Source organism: Vulpes vulpes, chromosome X (genome assembly GCF_048418805.1).
Source record: "Vulpes vulpes isolate BD-2025 chromosome X, VulVul3, whole genome shotgun sequence".
Lineage (NCBI taxonomy): Eukaryota > Metazoa > Chordata > Mammalia > Carnivora > Canidae > Vulpes > Vulpes vulpes.
In genome coordinates, this window is record NC_132796.1 from 106,729,634 (window position 1) to 106,751,092 (window position 21,459).

General features: G+C 39.9%; 1 protein-coding gene across 19 annotated transcripts in view; it reads right to left on the reverse strand.

The window, feature by feature from the left end:
* MCF2 (MCF.2 cell line derived transforming sequence) overlaps positions 1-21,459 on the reverse strand; it is a 118,671-nt gene that overhangs the window by 9,303 nt on the left and 87,909 nt on the right. For all 19 annotated transcript variants that reach the window (XR_011998285.1, XM_072744626.1, XM_072744632.1 and 16 more), the window contains 8 exons: positions 17,137-17,229; positions 16,276-16,401; positions 15,394-15,615; positions 9,519-9,611; positions 8,109-8,187; positions 7,481-7,547; positions 4,733-4,842; positions 1,880-1,992 (listed from right to left, as the gene is read on the reverse strand). Coding sequence is in view for 18 of the 19 variants with exons in the window: in XM_072744626.1 (XP_072600727.1) it covers positions 1,880-1,992; positions 4,733-4,842; positions 7,481-7,547; positions 8,109-8,187; positions 9,519-9,611; positions 15,394-15,615; positions 16,276-16,401; positions 17,137-17,229 (903 nt within the window). In the remaining variant the exon portion in view is untranslated. The remainder of the gene's footprint in view (positions 1-1,879; positions 1,993-4,732; positions 4,843-7,480; positions 7,548-8,108; positions 8,188-9,518; positions 9,612-15,393; positions 15,616-16,275; positions 16,402-17,136; positions 17,230-21,459) is intronic.

Here is a 21,459-nt window from a genome sequence, read left to right on the forward strand (position 1 = left end):
ATTAATCTGAAAACAATATGCACATCACTTGGGCTTAAAGGTCTTTTGAACAGTACTTGTATGAAATGGGTTGAGGAGCAGGCTGGGAAGAGCTACTTGCCATTTAACTTCGCAGCTTCATCAAATTAGGGGAGCCATCTCTGACACAGGACTCTCCAAGGAAGGCAGCACCCACTCTTAGTTTTTTACTTGATAAAAGTGAGGCTAAAAGAGCAGCTCATTCCAACCTGTTTTGCTTTTTTGTTTTGGGGGTTCCCTGGGGGGTGGTAGGGGTGGTAGTATATAGAACGCACTGTGTTGCTTTTTTTTTAAGACTTTATTTATTGCTGAGTGAAGTAAGTCAATCGGAGAAGGACAGTGTATGTTCTCATTCATTTGGGGAATATAAATAATAGTGAAAGGGAATATAAGGGAAGGGAGAAGAAATGTGTGGGAAATATCAGAAAGGGAGACAGAACATAAAGACTCCTAACTGGGAAACGAACTAGGGGTGGTGGAAGGGGAGGAGGGCGGGGGGTGGGGGTGAGTGGGTGACTGGCACTGAGGGGGACACTTGACAGGACGAGCACTGGGTGTTATTCTGTATGTTGGTAAATTGAACACCAATAAAAAATTAATTTATAAAAAAAAGACTATTCATGAGAGACACACACAGAGAGAGAGAGAGAGAGAGAGAGAGAGGCAGAGACACAGGCAGGGGGAGAAGCAGGCTCCATGCAGGGAGCCTGACGTGGGCCTCAATCCCAGGTCTCCAGGATCACACCCTGGGCCAAAGGCAGATGCTCACCCGGGCGTTGCTCCTCTGTATGTTTTCTTTAGCAGCACAAGTCAGGGAATGATTGTGAGAGGAGAGAGTTTATGGGGTTTTCCACATTCCCATCCCCTATGATTAAAGCCATCAGTTCTGCATATTTGCATTATTTTCTGACACCATAGCTGGGAAAATGCTTACTTAAGACCTTGCAGAAAACATTTAAACCCAAACTGGCTTCCTCTGATTTTTTTTTTTTTTTGGCTCACATCCGAACAACTACCTCTCCCATCTTCAGATAATATTCATTAAAGACACTGCCAAATACGTATCACGGTCACTGTATTATTAAGAGAAAGAATATTCTGTTACTTTTTAAAAAGAAGCATTCCAGAATGGATGCTACATGCCATCACTCCCTAACGCCAACATCAGAGCTGCCAAACTGAATTTGTTCCGCTGAAGGGCACCAAAGAGCATTCCCTTGCAAAGCAGCATTCCCACCCTCCAAGCTGCCGACTTCAAAAAATTGTAGATACTCCCTAAGAATCTACTGGGCTCCTAACCACACTGCACACAATTTCTTCTGTAAGTTACTTTTACTCTAAAGCAAACCCCTTTAGTCGTATGGGGTGCTTGCTCCCTTGCTCTGTTCTGCCGATTTGGTGTCATTAACACGTGTTCTGGAAGCCCACGAAAATACATTCCCCAGACGTGATCCAATAGTTTCATGCCTGTAAAGTTTATTCCCAAGCTTTTCCCATCTGGAATCTAAACTGATTCTTAAAGTATATCTGACTCTCCTTTGTTCTCTGACTTTAACTCCTATGCTTAGATTGGAAACACAGTGGTGAAGTTGAACTAAAGATCAAACTGGTCGATGTGTGGAGAGACTTGGTGTGAGGGACCACTTGTCTCCACTTCGGGAGGAGCACCATGTATAGACAGCTCAAACCAGTTCTACCTACAGAGAGAAGTGGTAAGACTGGTTTCAAATCTTTTGACTATGAAATCTACCTAATGATCTCAAGGGTATGGACAGAAGATTGCCCCCGCGTGCCTCCCTACTGTGTCCATAAGATGGCCCCAAGAGTTCTTATTTACTTATTTGAACTCGCCATTACTAACCATTAGGGGCCTTTCTTCTTCTTCATTGTCATCATAAGAAGCATAGAAATAGCTGCTGGGCCATTCCTCGGGGTCTTCAGAGATCTCTGCAGGTGATGACATCTGTGCCCAGACTATAAGAAAAACATGGAGCAGGGCGGTTACTTAATGGTGCTGGTCCAGCCCAGGGAGAGAAGTAAAACTAACTGTTAATAATCAAGGTTGGAACCATCAATGGTCCAAGAACATTTATACAATAAAACCTCTCACTAGCCTGTACTAGTTTAGAGTTTCTGATATTTCAGAAAGGGCCCAGAATGTCATATACCCTTTTTACTTTTTAGGATGGTTTCAGGTTGGAGTTGATGGGATAGTTATTAAAAATAGTAAGTTAAATAATGTTCCAGGGAATATTTACCCTTTCTTTTTTTAAATGATTTTATTTATTTACTTATTCATGAGAGACAGATTGAGAGAGAGGCAGAGCCACAGGCAGAGGGAGAAGCAGGCTCCTCTCAGGGAGCCCGATGCGGGACTCGATCCTGGGACCCCGGGATCACGCCCCGAGCTGAAGGCAGCGCTAAACCACTGAGCTACCCAGGTGCCCCTATTTACCCTTTCTTAAAGAAAATAATTCCTTCCCCAAAATTTTTTCAAGGGCATTTTTATTACTCAAATAGCACTTAGCACATTCTACCAGATAATATTATTTTTGACTTGTCTTAACTCTCTTATTAGGCAGAGACCATGTGTTATGCTTTGTACGTCCTCTAAGAGCCTAATGCATAACAGGTGCTTAATTCATAAAATATATTGAATTGATAGAGATTAAGCAGTCTAACATAAGCAGAGAATTAACAGACTCTCATCTTGTCCACACTAAGCTATTCGGGTATCTCCAAAAGTCATGTCAACTTTCCCTGACTTGGTTTCCTCATCTGTCAAATGAAGACATTGGTACTAGGCTCTCTCCTGACTGCTCAGGAGGCCACAGCATAGGTGACCCGAGGGAAGTGGATTTCAGCTGAACAAGATTGTCATTACTTGTTTCTCTTCCACTAGTAGAGAAGTATGGACCATCCTAAGTATCGAGTATCAGGCATCTGTTGAGCATTTCTGGTACGCATTTCTCTAGGAAAGTCTGTGCTGTTTACCCAGAGCTGTTTAGGTGCTTCTACAGCACCTCGCACTTCTCTGTTATAACACTTACCATATTTAATATTAATCACTTGTTGAATTATCCTTCTACCCTCCTGGCTTCATATGGATGGCAGCTGAGTGTATCTTAATTACACTGTATGCCCAAAGCTTTGCACAATTCCAGGCACACAGGCCATGATATATTTGCTGACTTAAACAACTTGTTTGAAATCAGCTTAAATGAGATAATTTGCAAAAGAAAAATAAATATTCCAGCTGTAAATGACTCTTCTCTATGCATTACAGCTATGGTATATGTGTTTTATTCACCTCTGTACTAGGTAGAAGGAGTTCCCACACTTGAGCATGCATCAGAAAGAATCACTTGGAAAACATGTGAAATCACAAATGGCTGGGTCTCACTCCCAGAGGTTTTTGTTTTTGTTTTAAGATTTTTCATTTGTTCGTTTGAGAGAAAGAGCACATGAGCAGGGGGTAGGGGCAGAGGGAAAAGCAGACTCCCCACTGAGTGGTGAGCCCACTGCAGGGCTCGATCCCAGAATCCTGGCATCATGACCTGAGCCAAAGGCAGATGCTCAACTGACTGAGCCACCCAGGTGTCCTCCTCCCCGAGTTTCTGACTCAGAAGGTCTGGGGCAGACACAGAGAATCTGCCTTCCTTAAAAGTTCCCATGTGATGCTGATGCTACTCGCCCAGGTACTGCTTTGACAACCAGCCATCTGCAGTACCCACCAGAATATCTTGCATATGCATCAGGGAAATACAAATCAAAACCACAAGGAGATACCACCTCACCCCAGTGAGAATGGGGAAAATTAACAAGGTAGGAAACCACAAATGTTGGAGAGGATGTGGAGAAAGGGGAACCCTCTTGCACTGTTGGTGGGAATGTGAACTGGAGCAGCCACTCTGGAAAACTGTGTGGAGGTTCCTCAAAGAGTTAAAAATAGATCTGCCCTATGACCCAGCAATTGCATTGCTGGGGATTTACCCCAAAGATACAGATGCAATGAAATGCCGGGACACCTGCACCCCAATGTTTATAGCAGCAATGTCCACAATAGCCAAACTGTGGAAGGAGCCTCGTTGTCCATCGAAAGATGAATGGATAAAGAAGATGTGGTTTATGTATACAATGGAATATTCCTCAGCCATCAGAAACGACAAATACCCACCATTTGCTTCGATGTGGATGGAACTGGAGGGTATTATGCTGAGTGAAATAAGTCAATCGGAGAAGGACAAACATTATATGGTCTCATTCATTTGGGGAATATAAAAAATAGTGAAAGGGAATAAAGGGGAAAGGAGAAAAAATGAGTGGGAAATATCAGAAAGGGAGACAGAACATGAGAGACTCCTAACTCTGGGAAATGAACTAGGGGTGGTGGAAGGGGAGGTGGGTGGGGGGATGGGGTGACTGGGTGACAGGCACTGAGGGGGGCACTTGACGGGATGAGCACTGGGTGTTATTCTATATGTTGGCAAATTGAACACCAATAAAAAATAAATTTATTAAAAAAATAAAAATAAAAAATAAAAATTTAAAAAAAGAATATCTTGCAGATGGAAAACAAAAGAGCCTTATAAAAATGGGTTAACTCTGTTTTCTTTATATGAAGGTAATAGACAGGTAGATTTTCCAAGTTAACAGTGGGAGAAAACAATGTGCACAGCCACGAGTCTCACGTCCCTAGGACCATCATGCATACCTGTATTGGCTTCAGCCTGAACCGATGCAATTGCCTCCCGGACCTCCACCATAGTGCCACTGTGTTCTGATTCAGTTTCCTCGGCACCCATAAAAGATCCGTGCTGCCTCCTGAAACAGTAAATGTGTAAAAATAAGTGAGCTTTTATCCAGTTTAAGAATAACAAAAAATTAAAAATGGCATTTTTCCACTGATTACCATGGTTAAGAACATGCTCTGAGAATCATTCAAACAGAGCTGATTTCCCCCTTAAGTCTGTAGAATGATAGTTCATGATATAACAAAAGCTTAAATTCTAGGATCCAAGCCAGCAAGGTCTCTTTTTAATATGCAAGGAGAAAATTACTGCCTTCTGGACCCACAGCAGGTATATTGTTTAAAATTCCTATTGTGTGCTGTATTATATACTTGAAATTTGCTAAGAGGTAGATCTTAAGTGTTCTCACCACACACAACACACACAAAAGGATGGTTGGGATTAATAACTCACAATGCATACATAGATCAAATCAAGTTTTACTCTTTAAATATCTACAAATTTGGGGATGCCTGGGTAGCTCAGTGGTTGAGCGTCTGCCTTCAGCTCAAGACGTGATCCCGGGATCCGGGATCGAGTCCCATATCAGGCTGCTTGCAGAAAGCCTGCTTCTTCCTCTGCCTGTGTCTCTGCCTCTCTCTCTCTCTGTGTATCTCTCATGAATAAATAAACAACATCTTTAAAAACAAATAAATATCTATGAATTTTAAGTGTCAACTGTAATTCCATACAGTTGGAAAAATGTAAACAAAAAAAATCCCATAAAAAGAGGAATTTATTGGTTCATGCAGCAGAGTCTAAGGACTAATGCTGAATACATACAGATCCAGGTGCTTAAGTGACGTCATCAGGAATCTATTTCAGCATTGCTTTTCCACTGTGTTCGTTCCCGTTCCCTGCTGCCCTCTTTCCCCCAGTCACGTGTTTAAGGAGAAGTTGCCCTAGTAAACCTAAGATCATAGGCTTAATAGAACTTTTAATTTCAAAGGAAAAAAATATTGGAAAAAAAAAACTTATGGGAGCTATTCCTTCCCAATAGCTCCCATAAAAGTTCTGGCGATGGCCATCACGGCCTCCGTTGGTCTCCCATCTCCATCCCTGAACTAGGAGGATATCCATACCTCCTCTCTGATTGTCATCTGAGCCATATGGGCTGAACAGAACAGAGGAGGTTCAAGGGAAAGTCAGAAAAATATTTTAAAAATCCCTGCTGCTTGCCATATGATCTTTTAACCTCAGTGTATTAGGTAAGGTGTATATAAATGATACTGAAATTTTAATTTGATTAATACTGTTGGGTTGTATCATCTACTATAAAGTCAATTACTATAGGAAATCTAAAGACTTTCTTTCCATAATATATCACAAAAGATTGAGTATTGTGACTCTGGAAGATAAAGACTTCCACTGGGACTTTTAAATGATTTTCCTAAAGCCCCAGATGAACCAGCATTTTGATCTTGATTTTTAGCTACCTCTAAAAGATAATATGCAACAAAGAGAAAAAGAGTATTTTTATTATATTTTAAATTTTATAAAAGATTATATTTATCTATTTCAGAGAGAAAGTGAGCATGAGCTGAGGGGACGAGCAGAGGAAGAGGGAGAGAGAGAGGGAGAAGCAGACTCTCCACTAAGCAGGGGGCCCGACTCAGGGCTCGATCCCAGGACCCTGGGATCATGACCTGAGCCAAAGGCAGACATTTAACTGACTGAACCAGCCAGACATCCCTTTATTTAAAAAAAAAATTTAAAGAATATTTTGGGGTCACCTGGGTGACTCAGTTGGTTAAGTATCCAACTCTTGATTCTGGCTCAGGTCACGACCTCAGTGTCATGAGATTGAGCCCCGTGCTGCTCACCACAGAGTTAGCTTAAGACTTTCTCCTTCTTTCACCCTATCCCTCCCCTTTCCCTCTCTTCCTCCCTCCCTCTCAGAAAAAAAAAATTTAATTATTTTTAATAAACCATTCAATGATCCTTGTATCATGCAGATGACACTGTATGGTGAATTTCTGTGCAAAAAGGCTTTGGAATCAGTGTGGGGATTCTTTCTGCATATATGCACGTGTTCTATGGGCAGCTCTGCCTTTTAGGATTCCTAGAGGCAAATATGAAGACATCTCCAAACCAGCAGCAGTGCTACCATTTAGGACTGCTACCTTCCTCAAAGACTTCATGGTTGTATGCAGGCCCAGTTCCCTCCCCAGACCCATACCTCCTCTCTGATCCATACACAGAAAGAGAAGCCAAGTTGCCAGCCAGCTGTCTCCATCTAGGGACTCTGGAGCTGTGGGCCAGCAGTGCCTGCCAGTCCTTCATCATTCTTACAACTCTCTTTCTCCAATCAGATTGAAGGTGACCAAAAATATTTTGAAGAGAAAACCAGGAGTGCAGCCACTTTTCACCTACACACCACTCCCCCTCAGAATATACCGAGAACAAAGCATTTGTAGTCATGCTTAAAAATTAGCCCAAACTCTCATATTATTTTTAACATCAAGGAGAACAATGGGATAACTGTTGAGGACTGTCAGGCTCCAAGTGTAAGGATAGAGCTGAGAAGATGATGTGTTTAAGGAATTTGATGAGTAATTGCTAAAAGGGAGGGTAGTTTCTGTCTCTGAAATACTTGATCATGACACTGTCTCCTGTACATACAAAACCCAGAAGATTGCAGGAGTGATATTTCTTGGAGAATAATCACTTACTCATCATTCCGCTGAGAAGAAAGCTGATCCTGTTCCATTAAGGGATTATGCTGCTTTCGTTTTTTAACTGTGGATTAAAACAAAGCTTATGGAAGCATCATTGAGAAGCCACACTTCTCCCTTGGAAACCAATGTCCTTCACACATGCAAGTGCCCCCCCCCACACACACACACATACACACCATTCCCATGAGAGTTAACCTTCAAACGCGTGAGGTAACCAGAGGAAAGGCTGGTCTGGATTTAAAATATGGAAAAGGACTGAAGTATGTAATATTTTATCCAGAAATTCAAGTTTATAACTATAAACATCATCATTCCAACACTACCAAGCAGTGACGCCTTGAGGTCTTTGGTAGAGTTGACTCCTGAGAAGGGTTCAGAATTAATTTAATGCAGTTCGTTTGCTATAGTACTTTGCAACTGCTTCTCAAGCACCAGAGTTCACTTTCTAGTGTAAAGTTCATTCTCCAAAAGAGTTTAAACAACCCCCTGAATATTGACTTTCTACTAATTAGTTTAACAAACCCTTTCGTTATAGTCTAAAGTAAATATCAGCCCCATTCCCTGTACCAACTATCACAAAACCTAAGTCAACGATCTGTCACTGTACTTATTCTGAAATTACCTGTCATAAGTTCCTGTTGCTTCAACAAAATACTTCTTATTTCTTTTAACCATGTCATCTTCACATCTACGTTCGGAGCCTAAGGATGTTTGAAAGGAGGGAGAGGGAGACATGTTTCCTTTGAAAAAGAACCCTTTCTAATGAAACAAATGTAACTATATACATCAAGCATGATCCACATCCTAAACCACTATATTCAAACTGTACCATTTTGCTTCTGAAATCTTCTAAGATGCAAGTTAAGTAGCTATCAGTGAGATGACGTAAGAGTCAAAACCAAAAAAAAAAACAAAAAAACAAAAAAAAAGTCAAAACCATTTTGAACCCTTAAAAAACAATGCTCAGAGAAAAACTGAAACATAACCTAACTTCGTTTTCCTTTGTAGGAGGGTTCTTTTATTTATTTATGTATTTATTTAATTTGGTGGGTCCTTTTTAAAACTATAAATGCTTTTATGTTTAATTTCGGGAAAATAAAACAAGTTCTGTTTCGGAAAAGACAATCTGCTATAATCTTGATAACTTACAAGTTTGTAGAAGGATAGCAAGGAGTCCTACATCTAAATCAAGCCAAGAAAATATATTTTTATGGATTCTAATCACCTAATGCAGAATTACAACAAAGAAAAAACACAGAGTACTCTGGACGTTCACATTGTCACAAGTCATGATACAAATACAAATTTTCTCATTCCTCTCCTCTTCTCTGAAACAGGTTGGGCCCTTATAGCACATCAATCCAGAGCTTTAAGCATATTCTTATTTTGATCTTTTTCATAAGATTAAGTGTGCTGTTAAGCCTATTTTTCAGAGACAATGATCAAATGTGAACTGCCACATCCCTGTGTCTCACAAGCAGAATGCCAAGTGCAAGAGGCACTCAGAACCATTATAAACCTGTAACTCCAGAAACTTGATGGGGACAGAGATGCACCTGGCATGTTCTTGGCTACTAGCTAGAGTTGGTAAGTATCCTGGTGTGGTTGTAAAAACTCAAAGCCCTAGAAAGCCCCAGCGGCACATCTCAAGTTAGAGAAACCACGTACAACTGAAAACTGAATACCTGTGTCACAAAGAATATTAAATAATATTTAAGTGACCTGCAGGAAAGGAGTGAGAACTTTTATAATAATGTAACCAAAATTATGCATGTTTGCAAAACTTAGACTTTCGTGTCTTAATGCACATTACGGTTTCTAAAATATTTCAATGGCAGGGACAGCTAGGTGGCTCAGTGGTTGAGCATCTGCCTTTGGCTCAGGGCGTGATCCTGGAGACCCGGGATCGAGTCCTGCATCGGGCTCCCTGCATGGAGCCTGCTTCTCCCTCTGCCTATGTCTCTGCCTCTCTCTGTGTGTTTCTCATGGATAAATAAATAAAATCTTTTAAAAAAATATTTCAATGACCAACCTGGACAATATAAACTTCTTCCTTGCCAGCATACCAGATTTCAAATTTGCGATTATCTCCTTTTACGTATTCGGTGATGCCAACTTCATCCATCTGTAATAGGTCAAAATTTTCATGAGCATTTTATTTGGAATATGCAATTACATTAAATCCACCCCTGTCATATTCTAAGTGAGCCAGAATTTCTCACTTGGCAAAATGCACATTTTAGATTCAAAGAATATGAAATTATAAATATAATCACAGACCTATTTAACTGTTTTCACTGAACCATGCACTTACAGTATAAGTTACATGCTCCATTCCAGTGATTGAAACATATGTTACGAATCTGAACATCCAGCTACTCCCCCTAAGATTGAATCCTGTTATAAATTAACTGCACGCTATTAAAACAAATTATCATGTCAGACACAGGACTAAAAGTAATTAGACACCAATAAAAAAGCGCATACAAAATTGAGTTAAATCACTGCTTTTAAAAATCATTTGTCAGATAAGTTTATCTTAGAGATCATTACTTATCTCTATAGAAGTTTTATAAGTGAGAAACATCCAATTTATGGGGTGGAGAGGAAACCAGCGGGGTACACAAGGCTCCCCTCTATTTCCACCAACCTCTCAGCTTCCCTAGAAAACAGATGATCTGACATAGGAGAGTGAGATGTTCTTGAAGCCAGTGAAATTTTTATATGCGATATCCCCTCCTTACCACGATTTTTCTTTTCCATATGATTATGCAGAACACAAACTCTTCCATTTGTGCTGTGCTGCTCATAGCTTGGTTAATTCCATTTTGAGCAATTTCCCTCCCTCAAACACACATTCTCTTTCAGTCCTCTCCTGCCTTGTCTTTTTGTTCAATTCCAGTCTAATTATCTAAAGGAATATCTCACTCTCTGTTCCATTTACAAGTCCCCCAAACGGCCCTAACTAGAGCCGATAAGCACGACAAGTACTGCTAGTGAGATCACATATCAAGGGAAAGAAAAGGGATTGTGCTCAGAAATGAAATGAGATCTATACTCACAAGAATCTCTGACACCTACCCTGCATGTAGTCAGCAGTGACTTCCAGAATCTCCAAAAATATCTTCATATTCCTACTCAACCGCTCTAGCTAAACCTACTTTTGCTCAAGCATCAGGATTTAAGATAAATAATAATCTCATGTTCAATCTCTATTTCAACTGCATTTCAACACACACTTTTCCTTCAATAGCGTAAGCTGGATGGCGTGTGGAGCTCGAGTCTGAGAGGCCTGGGAACTCCATCTCTGCCTATTAGGAGCTCTGTGTTCTGGTGCAAAGTGTTTAACCTTTTTGAACTGCATTTTTTTCAACTGTAAAATGGGAAGAATACCTACTTCACAGAGTTGATTAAAGGACTAAATAGCTTGCATTAAATGCCTAGATCATATAATGAGTTTTTTCTAAGTATATGAGTTTGTTTTCTAAACTTTCCACAAAACAGTTTTGTGATTTTTTTTTCATTGCATACATATAGCACATCATTATGGATTAAATGAACTTTTATGAGTTACCCTGGAAACCTAACCATGATGTCTATCAGACACTATTGTCCTGAGTTCCAAGCAACTCACACTTAGTTCTACTGGAATACAATCCATTTGTATTTTGTGGATGTATACATTTTCTCAAATAACAAATGATAAGGGTTTTATTGAAAGGCTTTTAAACATTATTAAATGTTACTATTCAATGAAATGTTTACTATATCATGAAAATCAGTTTTTAAAAAATATATATTTTATTTATTTATTCATGAAAGACACAAAGAGAGAGAGAGGCAGAGACACAGGCAGAGGGAGAAGCAGGCTCCATGCAGGGACCCCGATGCAGGACTCGATCCCGGGACCCCAGGATCATGCCCTGGGCCGAAGGCAGGTGCTAAACTGCTGAGCCACCCAGGGATCCCCCTGAAATTCAGTTTTAGACTCTAGAGGCAGTTGAAGGTCTAACTATATGAGTATAGTTATGTAATATAGTATATAATACATATTATATATAAGAAAATAACAAGGCTGATTCTATAGTCATATCCTAATGGTGGCCTCTGCCACATTTCACATTTTCATTCATATTTGTGGTAGCTATGAGTCTCAATGTGTCAAGGGTTGAGGACTCTAACTTTCAGTCTAATTTTTTGTCATCAAGGTAGTGTAAAGATGTCAAATGCCTTGTTAAAAGTCACCTGGTGACTCAACAACTCTGGGATTGTGATCAACAACTACCAATGTGAAGACTTTTATTTATATTTCTGGAATAGAGTCTACTTCCTTCTTGGGTCAGTATCATTTTAAAAATTGATCTTGAATCACACCAACAAAAAATATAGCTAAAGAAACTAAAGTGCTATGAAGCAGTTAGAAGCAAGATACTGGGTATAAACCAGAAATGTGGCTATATCTTAAAAACAGTTTCAGAGACAAGAATAGAAAGAAAAAAGAGGATTATATCAGCATATGATTTATGAAAATTGAACTAGATGTGCACACAGAACATGAATATACATTTAACAAAAACATACAAACTGAAGGATATACATCAAGTAAATTAGAATGGTTGTTACAGGGGTAGAGAGGAAATTAAGTGTGGAGAATAATGAAGGAAGGAAGGAATAAAAGAAGGAACAAATGAAACACAAGGCCTTCCAGCATGGCACAGTCATTAAGGGCATGGACTCTGGAACCATCTGCCTTGGTTTGGATCTGTGCTGCAGAGCATACTAGCTACATGCTCTTAGACAAATTACACGCTTCTCTGGAACTTGGCTTTCCCATCTTCAAAATGGGGTTAATAATAGTTCCTACTTCATATAAGGTTGCTATGCGGGTTAAATGAGTTGACATTGCTATTTATAAACCTAGGACAGTTTCTAGCAAACAGTAAGCACTATATGTATGTTTATTAAGTAAAAAAAAAATGATGATAATGCATGAACTGAGGAATGTGAAGAACTCAAATCTCTGCATCTGACTGTGACCTTCGGGCCTTTCCTTTGCATAGAAGTGGCTGACTTAAAATATAGCACGCAATCATCAGGCCATGGGATTCTAGCCTCATAGGATGAAGTCAAGACAACAGTCCAGTAAAAGTGACAGGGAAGTGGCTCAGCGGTGGAAAGCATTCTGCATCCATCCTCTCGACCAAGGAGAAGACTCTGAAACCAGTAACCCCAATGCTCATGTCACACACTGGCTAGTATTGCTAGCCATGATTTAATCCTGGAATCTCACAGTAGGAAAGCAAGAGGGTCAGCAGAGTGAGGCTCAGGAAATAGCCAAATTTCCATCTTTCTCTGTCAGCAGGATTACCATTTTCCTGGTACCCTTGGTCTAAATCTTTGCAGGCATCACTGAATAATCTTTTTATTTAAAATGCTAGGCATGGGGCACCTGGGTAGCTCAGTCGGTTAAGCATCTGCCTTTGGCTCAGGTCATAATCTCAGGGTCCTGGGATCGAGTCCTGCATCAGGCTCCCTGCTCAGTAGGGGGGGGTCTGCTTTGCCCCCCTCCCTCTGCTCTGCCCCTCACTCATGCTCTCTCTCTCAAATAAATAAATCTTTTTTTTTAATGCTAGGCATTATTGGGAAACCAAAGGAAAAAAATCAGACTGATTTTTGTTCCTTCAAATGTCAGGTATTGTTTCTTTCCTGTGTCTAATAAGTCACCAAGCCTGTCTGCCTACCTTCCACAGAAATGTTTCTTGCATCTATCCTACCGTTGCCACAGTAACCATTATAGTTTGAATTCTCATGACTTGGTCCCATCATACCAGTCCCTCTTTACTCTAATGTACTTTAGAAGCATTCTGTTGCCCATTATTGTGACAAATTAAAGGTAAAAAAAAAATCAATACACACCAGAGATACTACATCAGGTATTGACTAGGTCACTCCACAAATAAAAAGTTAACCAAATGCATTTGGGTCCAACATGCCTGTGGAGACCAAGTCTCTTCCCCAGAAATAGATATACGGACAGCAAGCGATCTAAACCCCAGCTGGGGTCAGCTATACAATAGTGGTTCTCAGTCAATGCTTACTAGAGATATAAAAGACCAATGGAGATTTTGGGGATGTGGAGGTGGGTTGCTAAGAGCAAAGGAGCAACTGGGCATTTGTTGTAAAAACAGCAAGTTTAAAAAAAAAAAAAAACAGCAAGTTTTAAGGAAACGTTGTGACAGCAGGGAAAGTTGGCAGTAGAGGAAGAAGTCCGAGACATAACTCTGGGCAGGGACTTTATTACGAACAGCATGGGACTGTTGACCTTCTGGGGAGAATTAAAAGCAGGGCCTGCTTATTTGGCAGACTCCTGACTCAAACACCTCAGAACACATTGCTTGTCCTCTTTATCACTGCTGCTGAAAACACCAGCAATCCTCAAATGGTTTGCTAACCTTTTTTTATGAAATGCTCATAAAAAATGACTCCAATGATAGTAGTTGGGGAATTGACATGCTAGTTTTCTCTACTCTCCAATTTTGCTATAACCAGTATTATACTGCTTTTACACTTTATTTTTTATTAAAGATTTTGTTTTTAAGTAATCTTTACACCCAATGTGGGGCTCAAACTCACAACCCCAAGATTGAGAGTCTCGTGCTCTACCGACCGAGTCAACCAGGTGCCCCCTGCTTTTACAACTTGAAACTTGAAAGGTAAAATTACCTAGGTGTAAAAACTAAAACTACCAAACTGACCAACTACAGGCTTGTATGAACCGGAAGTTCCTCTTGTCAAATGTCAAAACCAGCTGGGAATATCACTGGACTGCCAGTGACTCCCTCAAACAATACTGACCTCACTGTAATACCAAGCTGTATTTAGGACAAAAGGACGGTTTGGATATAGGAGAAAGTGATTTCAAAGGACAGGATGGATGTGGGCAAGATTCTGCTGTAGGTGGCTTTGGACACTCAGGAGGGCAAGGGGTAAGGAATAAAGGAGGGATAGAAAAAGAAAGGTGGGAATATGCTAAGCACCAAAGTTACCCACTTAAAAAAAGTTACCCACTTTAAATTGCATTGGGGAAAAAGATGAAACTCCTTCCTCATCTCTCCTGTACAGTAAAGGCTCCCTGCTATCAAGACCATCAACTCTACCCAGTACCACTGGTAAGAGAGTACTCATGGGAGAACCTGGGTAACCTCCCATAACTTCAGACTGTGCTCTGCAGGACACTAGGAAGCTGCCTTGGGGACTGCTTGGAATTGGAATGAGAGAGGAAAGGAAGGAGGTAAAGCTCTGCCTTCCCTCACTCTTATTTCAAAAGTTATGTGTTGCCTGATTTCAATATAACACCTCTACTTAAGATTTTTGTGGGCTGAAAAAAAAAAGATTTTGTGGGCTGGAGGTGGATAAAGCAGGTGAAGGGGATTCCAGGGTACAAATTTCCAGTTATAAAATAAATCAGTCCTGGAGATGTAATGTGGAGCACGGTGACTGTCACTAACAGTACTCTATTGCATATGTGAAAGCTGCTATGAGAATAGATCTAAAAAGCTCTTATCACAAGTAAAAAAACTGTAACTGGGTGTGGTGATGGATGTTAACTAGATTTACTGCAGTGATATATATTTTGCAATATATTCAAATATCACAGCATAATGCATGCTGGACACCTAAAATGAATATGAGGTTGTATGTCAATGACACCTCAACAAAAAGATTTCATTTAAAAAAGGGGATGTGAAAAAAAATAAAAATAAAAATAAATAAAAATAAAAATAAAAATAAAAAAGATGTGCAAAGTATAAAACCCACTCATCTCACTTGAAAGGGCGTACCAACTTTTAAATTATATATATATATATATAAAATAACATTACATTGCACAATTTAAATGATCTTACTTTCAAACAGTGCTTAAAACTGTATGACGGGTATCTATCAGAGCCTTCTCCACTTTCAACACGCCTCTTACAGAAAACAATGGCTTTTTCGTACAGGAAGAGATGCCGCTGCATTGGTTTGAATCTAGCAAAATCCTTCATTTTTGTAGCACCTTTCTTGTGTCCAATCCAAACACTGAAAGCACCCTGCATTACCATCTTGCCCAGTTCATTTAAGTTTCCCTACAAAGGAAAATCGACAGTCATCAGTATAAGGCACAGCTACATTCAGACCCCTGACATCAACATTAGACTGGGTGGCTTGAGCTGCTAAAGCCCTGAAATGCAAGTTGTACAGTTTCTAGAATTTTATTCATCAGAACTTTTTACATTAGAACAGGCCATGTGTCACACAGGCACAAAATTACGGTGCAAGCAAGAGACAGGAGAGACCTCCTTTTCCCTGGCTCCTGTCTTCCTGCGGAGGTCTTTCAACTAGGGTAGCTCCCCCTATCTTCTCAATCCTGCCTGGCGACTGGTGTCTCCCAGTGCAAGCATTACTTTACTCTAAAGACTTGATTTTTTTTCTTCTGAATTTGTCTCAGACTAAGGCAAGCAGCAATTCTAGGACAACACATCTCCTTAGAAGACCCAAACATTTCCTTCAAGCAGGGAATCCCAAGGTTGGAGTTGGGTGTAGGCTCATAAGGACAAGGGGAATATCACAAACTCATTCGGCTGCTGACCTCAAGCCAATTCTCCATTTAGCACTGTCAGTAATAATGCTGACATTTGGATCTCCATTTTCCTCTTTTTATTTCTCAATTGGTTCCAGGAGACAAAGAAAGAAGATCTTGACATGCTTGCCCACAAAAACTGCAACGATCATTATAATTTACTCACAATATAGCCATTTATTGCAATCTGATGCATAGAGTCATTAACCGACTTCAGTAAATCCAGCATTGTGTCAAGCGCTTCCTTTAATTGTTCAAACCCAGGGCAGCCTTTGCTATATTTCAGTAGCTCCTGTAATTACAAGTCAAGAATTAAAATTAATATCAGGCAGATATTAACAGATGGAGAAAATGAATACATTTTTGGCTAACATGCTTTCAAGGAGGAATCCAAAGATAATGCCACTTCTCGAGTAGTATCTTTGATTTGCTATTTGTCACAGTAAGAAGACTCTATTTTAAAAACTGTCAAAAAATTTGGGAAGAAGAAAAAAAAATTTGGGAAGATTAAAAAAAAATTTTTAAAAATTGGGAAGAAATGGAATAAGGACTAACACTATCAGGTAAAGGGCACTCAGTGTTCTCGGAACTGCAGAAAAACAGCTATTAGGACACATGAGAGGTTGATTTTTAAGGTAGTCACACATGCAACAATTTGGTTTTCTCATTTTGCAGAGGCCACAGGACATTGTGCTGATACTTAACGTGACATTGTAGTAACCCTTTCACTGGACATGAGAGGTGTGTCACCTTCGGCTTTCATTGAAAGGGCACTTTTGGAAATATAGTCACAAACTCCAAGAAATATTTGTTTGGTTCTTCTTAACGATAGTAAGAGTTCTGCACTCGTTACACATGCATCAATGTAACCTGAATCAGCACAGCAAGGCGAAGGAGCATAATACTGCCAGGTCCAGCCTTCCTGCTCACCTCCTACCTCCTCGCCAGCCACTTTCTTTTTAATGGCTCTGCTACCTCTGACCCACAGAAGTAAGTAAAGAGAGAAACAAATGCTTCATGTAATTACCTTTAACAGTAACTGATATTTAGTGATTCGCTGCACGGGTTTGAGTAAATACGAATCCAGACCAAGTCTGTGCTTTAATTTTCTTTGACATTCCTGTCATTGAAATACAATTATCAATAAATTTAAATTAAGACATGTACCTGTGAAAATGGCAAGTGCTCACTGATTAGACCCAATGCATGCAGGTTTCTTACAAATCAAGGAAAATCAACCAGGAAAACCGCTCTTCCGTACGGCGTGGAAATTGTAAGTGGCCGTGAATATTAAAAAAAAATTACTGTAAACATTATTTCAAGGGATTAGAGAGGTAGAAAGGGCAAAAATTTCAAATATGTTAAGTTTTTACATAAAAATGCACACTGATGTGGAAGGGTTAAAAGACAAGAAAACAATGAATGGCCAGAGATGAACATGAGTAACGAAACATGACTGCAAAGCTAAGAAAATGAACAAAAGGTTCAGCTCTGCAGGCCGAGGCCCAGAAAAGAAACAGGTTGTACTGAATATAAATCAAACTGGGCATGAGAAGGAGTTTTTTTTTTAATATCACAAGAAAAATATAGACCTCATCAACCAATGCTATATTTCATCTGATTATGGGCTCATTGCCACGATAAATATAAGGGTCATGACTTTGGGTCCTGGGAACGTTCTAGGGTTCATAACAACAGCAAGATGGGGACGATTAGGATGAAATGTGCGTGTAAGAAATACAGAACACAAAGAGAGTAGGAGAGGATGTACATGTGTAAGATCCAGGACCTGCCTCTGCCTAGGGGAGTAAAAACCACTATCCAATCTGATTCAAACAGAAGGGGCACCAGGATGGCTCAGTCAGTGGAGAATATGACTCTTGATCTCAGGGTTGTGAATTTGAGCCCCACACTGGGGGTAAAGACTCCTTTTAAAAATCAAATCTTTAAAGAAAATTCAAAAAGCAACGTGTGGTTAACGATTTTGGAGTGATACATGCATTTAGCTCTCCTTATTCATGAAACCCAACTATAAATGAGATTTAGAAGTTATTTTTGCAAGACAAAACTGAAAGTTACCAAGATGGGAGAGGAAAAACCATCAACCAAATATGAAAAGTGAAAACCAAACTGACAAGGGATAAACAACTGCGCACACCAGAGAAAAGTAAGTCTCAAGATGGCAGAGGGAAAAGCCAAGGAACAATTCAGTTTATATTATAGAATCGTGTCCCCCTCCTCTCCACAAAGACTCCAGAACGACAGACGTCAAGTACCTCTGAAAGTGGGAGATGAAGGTGGGTTTGAAAAAATATGGTTGTTTAAAGTCTGTCTAAGAGGTAGATACTGGGGTGGGGGTGGGGGGCGCCCGGGTAGCTCGGTCAGTTAAGCATCTGCCTTCAGCTCAGGTCATGATTCGGGGGTCCTGGGATAGAGCCCCATTTGGGGCTCCCTGCTCCATGAGGAGCCTGCTTCTCCCTCCCACTCTGCCCCTATCTCCCACTCATGCTCCCTCCCTCTCTCTCTCTCTCAGATAAATAAATAAATCTTTAAAAAAAGAAGTAGATAACAGGGGCAGTGCGGGGAAGAAATAAGTAGATACTAACAAGTGTTGGTGAGAGTGTAGAGCAATCAAGACACCCTCATTCACTGCCAGCAGGAATGTAAAATGGTGCAGCAACTTTGGAAAACAATCTCACAGTTCTTCAGAAAGTTACAGAGAGTTACCAAATGACCCAGCAATCTCACACCCAGGTATGTGGCCAAGAGAAATGAAAACATATGTCCCAGAAAAACTTGTATACAAGAGGTGGAAAAGAGTCAAATTACCATCCATTGATGAATGGGCAAATAGAACATCAAACACCCATACAATGGAATGAAGAATTGATCCACGCTACAACATGGATGAACTGCGAAAACATGATGCTAAGTGAAATCCACAAAACACAAAAGATCACATATTTTATGCGTCTATTTATATGAAAGTTCAGAACAGGCAAATCCAAAAAGATAAAAAGCTTACTAATTGCAGAAGGCTGAAGGGGTTGGGGGCATATGGTAGATGATTACTAAAAGGTATGCATGGGGTTTTTTTGGAGTATGAAATCGTTCTTAAATTGGCTGCAGTAATGGTTGCACAACATTGTGAACACAGTAAAACCACTTAACTGCACATTTGAAAAGGGCGAATTATATGGTATTTTAACTACATCTCAATAAAGCTGTTACAAAAAAATTAAATGGGCGTAAGAGTTTTTTTTTTAAAGAGAGAGAAAAAAGAAGGGAGAGAAAGAAGGCACCTGGTGGCTCAGTTGGTGAAGCATGCAACTCTTGATTTTGACTCAGGTCATGATCTCAGGATTGTGGGATCAAGCCCCATAACGAGCTCCATGCTCAGTATGGAGTCTGCTAGAGATTCCCTCCCCCTCTGTGCCTCCCACGCCCCCACTCACATGCTAAATAAATAAATAAATAAATAAATCTTTATAAAATGTTTACAATGGCATATTAAAAAAAAAAAATAAAGGAGAGAAGGCTCTCAAAAATCCACACTACTATGCACAATTATGTGGCTGCCTCTCCCTCTGGATAGCAGAACAGATGTGTATCTAAAAAGAGTAAAACAGGGATCCCTGGGTGGCGCAGCGGTTTGGCGCCTGCCTTTGGCCCGGGGCGCGATCCTGGAGACCCGGGATCGAATCCCACGTCGGGCTCCCGGTGCATGGAGCCTGCTTCTCCCTCTGCCTGTGTCTCTGCCTCTCTCTCTCTCTGTGACTATCATAAATAAATAAATAAAAATTAAAAAAAAGTAGTAATTTATAAAAAAAAAAAAAAGTAAAACAGAAGGCCTTTGAACTAGGGAATACCAGATCCAGTTGAAGACAGAGTACCGTACTGAAAGCAAAGAGATTACTTGAATATTTATGTATCGAATTAAAGACTCTCACCCTTTTCCCCCAACTTGGCTACCAGAACATTGACAACCAGATCCTTATTCACCAGGTAGCAGACTGGGGAATCTGACCAGCCTGAGAAAGAATATCTAAAGATACAGATGTGGGGATTCCACCAAGGAAACACCTTGACACAATCACTCAACAGTGAGAACCATGGTCAATTAATCCACAAGCACACAAGATACTGCCAATGAACTTTTTATTCTAGTGCTTTCTCTTAAGATAAGTGGACAAACAAGTATCACTAGACATTTGAGGAAAGTATCTAACATGAGTGACAGGAACAAAACAAAGAAAAAGAAAACACAAAACCAATCTAAAGACAACAGAAATCATGCAAGAAGGAAAAAACTATACTTAAAAGGAAAATCTATTATTATTACTCTCATATAAATAAGTGAAGATACTGAATTCATGAAACAAAAACAGGGATCTACTGAAAGGAACATGGAGAGAACAAAAAAGGGTACAGGCTCTTCAAATTGAGAAACTTAATGGTGGAAACAAAACCCTCATTAAAAGGACTGAAAGATGAATTCCAGAAAACAGAACAGGATAAAAAGCCAGAAAATAGGAAAGATAAGAGAATTAGAGGACTGGTCAAGGACATCAAACATCTCTACAATAGGAATTCCAGAAAGAGAGAATAGAAAAAAAACTGGAGAAAATCAAAGAAAAAAATCCAACTAAATTTGGACAAGAGTTTCCAAATTCAAAGGGATCACCATAAGACTAACATAATAGATGAAAATAGTGCCAACGTCATGGCACAGCGCTGAAATTTCAGAACCCTAAGGATAAAAATGTTCCCATAAGCTTTCAGAGAGAGGACAAAAATGGGTTACACAAAGGATTAAAAATCAAAATGGCATCAGATTTCTTAACAGCAACACTGGAAGCCAGAAGACAAATTCTGAGGAAAATGGTTTCTTATATAGAATTCTATACCCAGCCAAGCTAGCAATCAAGTGTTAGGGTAGACTTTTGTACACATGGAAGCTCTCAAAACTTTTACCTATCAGGCACACTTTCTCAGCAGACCTACTGGAGAATATGTTCCATAAAATAAGTAAGTGAAATAAGGAAAAAAAATATGACACCGAGGAAACAGGAGAGCCTATCCCAAAAGTTATATTCATCAAGATCCCAGGTTGTGGGACCTGTGTAACAGGTCTAGTTAGTCTCAATGAACAGATCAGAAAAATCCAAGAGAGATTAATTCAAAATAAAATTCAGAGAATAGGGAGTATGTTTAATACACTAAGAAGAGATTTATGTAACTCTCATTACTAGGAGAGTTTAGAGTACATTAGGGGAAAGTACTTAAAAAATTAAGTGAAGGGCACCTGGGTGGCTTAGGTGGTAAAGTACTCAACTCTTGATTTCAGCTC